Below are 7,852 nucleotides of genomic sequence, written 5' to 3'. Positions count from 1 at the left end.
TTATATGATTAAATTATATTTTTTGTCGATAAATAAGCACCCCTCATTATACATTTCGTATTTTTATGAAAGATCTTCAAATTGGCTCTCTTTTTTTAATTAAATTCGTCCACCAAAAATTTGAAATTAGTCACGTTAGTTCTTCTGTCTCTTTCATTGTTCATGGTGTTAAAATTTGTTGATATGATACGTTAAGTGATATCGTCCTAATTGTCTATTAACATAATAACTTTATAAAATTAGATCAAATCAACTCCAAATTGAGAGATTTTCATGCCACACGATCTTCCTTAATTTAAAGTTGATTTGATCTAATTGCATAAATTTATCATGTTAGTAGCTAATTTACTAATTAGGACTAAGAAGTATGAAGTATGCGATATAGTCAGTGTAATATCACTTAACATGTCATATAGTAAATTTTAATACCATCAGTAAAGAAAATAATGAAATGACTAATGTGACTAACTTAATCTTTGAAAGATGAATTCTATTAAAAAAAATTTTGGGACTACTTTGGAGAACAAAAGATCTTTTAAAGACAATTTTAACCATTTACTCTTTGATATTTATTCTTGAATGAGTGTCATAAATTCTAACATGATGAATTATAGAAATCCTGATATCTAAGTAGCCCAAGTGGTCATCATATTGCAGAGCAAGATTGGCATCTGCGCAATGTGCTCTTCAGTTGAAAAGTTATTTGCAAATAAAGTACACAACACCAAAGCAGAACCTAGAAAAATAAACTAATCTATGAAAGCCAAATTGTAAGAAAACGACACACTCATGCAATTAGTGTAGCTAACAAAGTGATTTCACCGACCATCTAATGAGGTAATAGTTAATTCATCATTTAAAGTGATGATGTTATGTTGATCTGAGTGTGAATTCACTTCAGTGGGGAGCTTGCAGGAAAAGAAGCCAGGCTCTTTAGGCTCAACTAAATCCATCTTACTTCCTAACATGACAAGTACTGAGGCCATTGTTGGCCGATCTTCCGGGTGTTGTTGCACACATAAGAGACTTACATGGATGCACCGCAATACTTCTGCCACGACACACGACTCCTTAATGTTTGGATCAATCAGCTCCAAAGGTCTGTCCTCTTTCCAAAGCATCCAAGCCTATATCATATAAGATGAAAAAAACTTCAGAATATTTGCAACATCTTTGTTGAATAAAACAACTATTTGATTGCTTGCTTACATAGCCAACAAGATTAAGAGTCTCATTTGCATGACAAAGCGCTCTATTTCTGTTCCCACTTATAATCTCCATCAATATTACGCCAAAGCTGAAGACGTCGGATTTTACTGAAAATAGCCCATTGATAGCATACTCTGGTGCCATGTATCCACTGCATGAAACCATGAAAACAAGTGTATTCATATCGCATATTATAACGAAAATAAGAGAGGGGGGTGGGTGGATACTATAAAGTTACATAGATACTCACTAAGTCCCAATAACTCTATTTGTGTTTCCATGAGTCTGATCAACTCCAAAAGCTCTAGCAATTCCAAAGTCTGATATTTTAGGATTTAACTTATCATCAAGTAAAACGTTACTTAATTTGAGATCTCTGTGGATAATTCTCAATCTTGAATCATGGTGTAAATATAGAAGTCCCCTAGCAACTCCAAATATTATGAGGAAGCGTTGAGGCCACTCCAGCAACTTGCTTTTCATTCGATCTATGTTTAGAAAAACAAATTTGTTAATTAATAATGAATATTCAAGTGGTAATCTTAGCCAAATTTAGGTCTGATCTAAGCTTTCTTGAATCACACACCAAAAATGAAGTTGTCTAGGCTGCCATTAACCATGTATTCATAAACTAACAACTTTTCTTGTCCTCGAATGCAGCAACCAAGAAGTTTTACTAAATTTCGATGCTGAAGCTTTGCAATAAGCTTCACTTCAGTTAGAAATTCCGTCATTCCTTGGCCAGAACTCTGTGAAAGTCTCTTGACAGCAATTTCTTGCCCATCTGCTAATTTCCCCTGATTTATCACATTTATGTAAGTAGATGTTCTTAATAATGTCAAATTCCTCTACTTGTTTCTTTGCAACCAACTATTCATAGACCGAATTACCTTATATACAGTTCCAAAACCACCTTGTCCAATCTTGCTATTCAGCGAGAAGTTATCAGTGGTATTACTAATCATTAGTAGATCAAACATTGGTAGATCTGTGTCGTTTACATATCCTTCAAAGTATTCTGCTTTTGACTTTTCTGGGAAGCAAGAGAAAGAAAAGATATACAGCAATATTATATTAACTTAAAAATTATAAGTTTTAAGATAATCAGCAACATTTTCTTTTTTTTTCTGCTTTTTTTGGTTTTCTGGGTTTGTGGGGAGGACATGGAGGATTACATGCAAGAGAGGGAGTTGGAAAATCTATATAGTGATTTCACTTTCTTCAATCTCAAGCTGCTAAAGCTCTAGCCTCAAATTCATTGCCATCATTACACCAAGATTGTTTTCTGAGAACTAGCTATATTCAAACAAAATTTCAATTCAGCAATAGAATACATATATAGAAAGTGTTGGCTTTTGGAGATAATGTGAGAGAAAAGACAGTAGTTACCAGCAATGTTCCGTCGGACTTTGTATATGACATAACAAAGTAGAAGCATCCCACAAGTTGCAGCAATGGTAGCAGAAATTATCACTTTTTTCTTATGTGATCTTGAAATTTCTTCATGGTTGAAATTCATGGCACATAAAACACAGTTAAATCCCAAATGAAAGTGTAATTTTGAGCTTTGTAGAATGTGAAGCAACCTGAAATGAGATGAATGATGGAAGCATTAACAAGAAATGCAACTTCATTCCATACCTAGCTCAGAAGCAGGCATTCTGATATATAGACTTTGTTTCCCGCCTTGAAGCAGTTTTAGGTCGATCAAATCACCAAACCACATGACACATCCTCTGCCCCCTTCTCTTATGTCAGAATTAGCATAAGCCATACAAGAGCAATTCTTCAAGCACAAAACTTCACAGTCCTCTAAAGTGATATTCTCAAACAACCTGGTGTGTTGAGTATCAGGTTCTTTGAAGCCGGTATATTTGAGAAAACCATCACTGCTTGTGACATTGCAACTTAGTGGTTCATTGCGGATACATCCTTGAGTCCAGATGGATAAGTTCCATGCTTTTGGTGACTTTGGACTGAACCCTTTCAAACATTGGCACACATGTGTGTCTGCTGCACTGCAATAACCAAAGGCTCCACAGCAGCCATAATAATCACAGACATCAGCTGGAAGTGATCCAAAAAGTTTCCAATGCTGAACTTTGTCATCCCAGACGTATTGAGTAAGAACATGTTCGCTTGTTTGGTTTATTACAACTCTTGTGATGAGAGAATCAATCTTGGTGCTAAAGCTGTAGAATATCTCGTCCTTGTTGGTGACATAACTGAGTTCATAAATATACTCATACTTCATATTTGGGACTCCCCCAAAGTATAGGCCATTCCAAGGTCCAATCCGACAGAACTTTTTCGTTCCATTCATAATGGAAAACTCAGCATAATCACTTAGTACTAGACCATAAGAAAGGTCTCCAGGGGATGGATCATCTGGACTCTTCCAAGAAGTTACTCGCCAATCAAAATCATTTTGCAGGTCCCTTCCTGTCTTCATCCCCGGCAATTGTGTATCGCATGGATAGTCGAAGCTTTGCCACAGATAGGCCTTTGGATTTGAATCTCCATCATTTCTTAGCACAAGATTTCCACCGTCCAAGAGCTCTAACACTGGATTCTTTGCTTGTTTTTGAGAGGCTGTGTTCCAAATAATAGTTTCATTTTCTTTGAGCACAAGATTGCCTGTGCTGTTCAATGTTAATATTCCCGAGGAACCATTAATGGGGTTAGCCCGATTGGCAACCCAAACAACTGTCTGAACTGGGATTTTCTTGTACCAAATCCCCAAGTAACGGTTCTGTGATTTACCAGGGCTGAAGAAACCGAGTTCAAAGGTTCCACCTTGAGACACTAAGGTCATGCCATCACTGAGGGACTTGGAAACATGAATATAATCAAGTTCTATGGCAAGGGAAGAAGAAAGTAGGTAAGCAAGAATCACTATGAAAGAAAGAATGGCCATTGCATAACAGCTTCAGAGGTACTTCATTGATTGAATTTGGATATTGATGATATGAAACAAAGCTAAATGTCTCAATCTTAAATAAAAATTTTATTTATTTATTTATTTTAAATTCTCAGTGCAACTTTCAACTTAAAAGTAAACACATATGGCACGTCCCTATTGCTAGCTTGACTTTTGTTGCTCATGACTTTTCTAATGCACTGATTAAAGGGTAGATAACTAGGGAACCAACCTGATATACATCTTCCACCATTGGATGCAATGTGAGATCACAAGTGATAAATTCCACACACCACCTAATTGTGGAACATATGTGTGACTCAAGGTATGAGACGAAACAAATACACCACAGTTCTATATTTTAATGCATTTAGGGCCCAAGAAGATTATATTCATCATTCAACATGAAAGACACTAATCAAGATTGCACAAACATATAAATCAACTATGGTAGACGCTAGACAGCAATACCAAAAATGTATCCATGATAAAATAGAAGAATAAATATGAAACCAAATGAGCTACTACTGTTAGTGTCCAAGCAACTTCCAAAATGCAAAAGTTCCATTAAAAACAGAATTAACATGAATTTCAACAACAAGATAAACTACGAGTTCAATTCGAGTACAATTTGACCGAGCGTACAATTTGATCAAAGTTTAATCCTTGGTCTAGGTGATGATACCTCCACAATTATAACCACATGGTTGAAACATACAGCAGATATTCCCTTCAGAAGCCAATCGAAAATATAGGTTCTGGAGTAGGGATGTCAGGGACCCGGGCGGGGATGACTCTCTACTCCCATCCCCGCCCCCAGATTTGCTCCCCGTCCCCGTTCCCGTTTTCCACTGTGGGGTAATATTGCTCCCCATTCCTATTTCTCATAGGTCCCATTTTTCATGGGATCTCATTCTCCATCTTTTTGACTAATTATTAATTTTCATAGAAATAGAGTTAAAAGTATTTATCCTATATAAAAACAACAAAATTTTATACAAAAAGTCTAAACGACAAGATGGTGAATTCTTTTAAAATGACGCAGTGGAAGACGCCACAGCGAGTCAGAGCACAATGGATGAGGTGGGGGACGCAGTAGAAAGGAGAATCGACACAATGACAGAATTGTGGAAAGAAACGCCACAAATATAGAGAACAACGTAGTGAGGGTGATAGAACGGTGAGAGGTGGCAATGCGGTGAGATGGGAGAGTGCCGAGGAGGTGGTTGCAGTATGGACGATGCTAGGGATCTATGAATTAAAGAAGGTTTATGCAAATGAGGATTAAGAATTTTGGGTCTCTCACTATATATATATATATATATATATGGCATGTAAAAGGACTAAAAACATATATGAAAAATAAACTATTAAAAACAATTAAGTAAATTTATGAATTTTGGAGATTAGCGAGAATGTGGCAGAGATTCCCGCTCGGGTCCCATGCCTGCCTCGGTAGAATTTTGCCCCGTCCCCATCCTGCGAAAAAAAATTCCCCACAGTTAGATTTTCATTTAAGACCGTCCCACAGAAATTTCCGTGTCTCGAAAAGTTTTGTCATTCCTATTCTGAAAATACACCTGAAATAAGTGGTACTGGAATTGATTGAGCCAAGATTTAACCTAAAAGACTAGCTCAAAAGGTGAGGATTGTCAAACGTTTATGACAATATCCAAAACAATGTGTGACTTCTGATAAATGGTTAATGAAATCTTGAAAAAAAGTAAAAAACATATCCCAGAAAATGCAACCAAGAGAGTTTCAAGCTCACCTCTTGGATGGATGTACCAACAGAGCTCGTAGTCTCGTACAACCAGGGCGGAGCTTAGTTCAGACAAGGGGGGTCATGACCCTTCCAAACTTTTTATAAAAAAAATTACTAGTATTTTTTCAAAAAATAAAAAATAGTTCAATTGACTTAAATACATTATTATGACTTAAAGTACCTAATAAGTTCAATAAGCAACACTCCCTCTATCTTTAAATTCAAATATAAAAAATTAGATATTTTTTATTTATTTAATTTAATATTATTTTATATTTTACTGTTTATTTAATTTAATTTTTTATATGATAAAAAATAATAGAATATTCAATAAGTATTAATATTATTATATTTGTATAAATTGATAAAAAAAATTCAATAAATATTATAAATTTTAATATTTGTCCTTCTAACTTCTTCTTTATATATTTGACAGGATATATATTCAAATTTTTATATAAAATAATAATGAAAAATCAAAGAATTGATACATTTTTTAAGAGGAAGACTAATTTTACATATTTTACAGGATATATATTCAAATTTTATATAAAATAATAATGAAAAATTAAAGAATGGCTAATATTTAAGAAGGAGAACATATAACTTTTACAATATCAACACCCGTAGATAGTTCTTCTACTTTAGTGAATCACGAAAAAAGTGAAATACAACCTTTAAAAGTTCAAAAAATTACATCTGATGAGTTTGACCTTAATTTTTTGGATCGAGATCCTGAAAAACGACTTTAAATTGGCAATATCACCCAAACCAGAGAGATGAGATTAAACGAGAATGGGTCCATATCAAAAGTATATTGACAATTATCCTCTATCTGCCCCCCAAAATTTTGTTTCAAGTTCCGCCACTGCGCACAACGTGGTCCATCTGCTGCCACTATTGGTGACGGAGGAAGCAACAGAAAGCCAATACCTTCAGTAGATAAGGCTAATATGATGGAGATATGTTTGGTTGCATGGTTAATTTGATATTGTGTAACAATAGATGCCTTTCATTCTTCGGCATTTTTGCTGAAAATCAATATTGCATGAACTCAGATGCCTAAATTTACATATCAAACTTGACCATAAAAAATACCATCCCTATTTTACCTCCAGCCAAACATACTCTTAGAGAAAATTTAATCCCTACAAATCAATGAAATCAAAGAAATACATGACATAAACCTACCGAGAATGTTAACAAATCCATAAAATTTCAGGAAAGAAGAAAGCAAAATATAACAATTAGTGCTTCAATTATTCATTCTACTCTATACACTCACATTTTGGCATGGTCCCTTGAATTATAACTAATTTCTCCTAAGTGATGCAATAGAGAACTTTACATAAGGGTAGAAAATCAGCTATTTTATATGAAGTTAATAATTGAAAATTATTAATATGTTAACTAAATTATCATCTAATAATTCTTAATCAATTATCAATTTCACTTCAGCTGAGTTTTCATCTTATATAAAAGAAAGTTACTGCAGACTTGACTCTTTGAAATTCGATAGAAGGGGCCGTGGGTGCACCAAAACCTCGCAAACAGAGAACCATTGTTACCGTTCGTCTCCGTCGCGGGAACAAGTGAGTACAACTGTACAAGTGAAGCCCCATTTCTAATAGATTATCCACTTATCTACTAAAAAGTAGAAAATTTTTGTATAAAAAATACTATTCTTACGGTAAAATTAGCTATTTAAATCAATTATTAATATATAAAATTTAATTTATATTTATATTTTAATACAACTGTACAACCCATTTCTAATAGATTATCCACTTATCTACTAAAAAGTAGAAAATTTTTGTATAAAAAATACTATTCTTACGGTAAAATGTAAAATTTAAATCAATTATTAATATATAAAATTTAATTTATATTTATATTTTAATATATTTTATATTAGTGATTAATTATGTATAATATAATTATTTTTATATTAAATATGT

At 33.9% G+C, this 7,852-nt stretch overlaps 2 protein-coding genes across 3 annotated transcripts in view; both read right to left on the bottom strand.

Moving 5' to 3' along the window:
* The window catches only part of LOC107613098 (G-type lectin S-receptor-like serine/threonine-protein kinase At4g27290), a 36,101-nt gene extending 31,608 nt beyond the window's left edge, over positions 1–4,493 (bottom strand). For both annotated transcript variants that reach the window (XM_016314951.2, XM_021110057.1), the window contains exon 1: positions 4,362–4,493. The gene's annotated coding sequence lies outside the window, so the exon portion shown is untranslated. The remainder of the gene's footprint in view (positions 1–4,361) is intronic.
* LOC107613100 (G-type lectin S-receptor-like serine/threonine-protein kinase At4g27290) lies at positions 532–4,290 on the bottom strand. Its single transcript, XM_016314952.2, has 7 exons — positions 2,851–4,290; positions 2,599–2,709; positions 2,100–2,242; positions 1,796–2,006; positions 1,460–1,697; positions 1,210–1,360; positions 532–1,127 (listed from the first exon to the last, which is right to left on the bottom strand). Exons 1-7 carry the CDS (start codon positions 4,124–4,126, stop codon positions 819–821), a joined length of 2,439 nt encoding a protein of 812 aa, XP_016170438.1. The 5' UTR covers positions 4,127–4,290; the 3' UTR covers positions 532–818.

The sequence above is a fragment of the Arachis ipaensis genome, chromosome B08 (genome assembly GCF_000816755.2).
Source record: "Arachis ipaensis cultivar K30076 chromosome B08, Araip1.1, whole genome shotgun sequence".
NCBI lineage: Eukaryota > Viridiplantae > Streptophyta > Magnoliopsida > Fabales > Fabaceae > Arachis > Arachis ipaensis.
The sequence above is the reverse complement of the archived record's forward strand: the minus strand, read 5'-3'. Positions and strand labels throughout refer to the sequence as shown.

Coding starts and splice junctions, on each gene's coding strand:
- LOC107613100 (XM_016314952.2), bottom strand. CDS start 4,126: ATGGCCATTCTTTCTTTCATAGTGATTCTTGCTTACCTACTTTCTTCT. Junction 2,243..2,598: donor AGTCCGACGGAACATTGCTG/GTAACTACTGTC, acceptor CTTGCTTCCCAG/AAAAGTCAAAAGCAGAATAC. Junction 1,361..1,459: donor AATAGAGTTATTGGGACTTA/GTGAGTATCTAT, acceptor GGTTTCATGCAG/TGGATACATGGCACCAGAGT.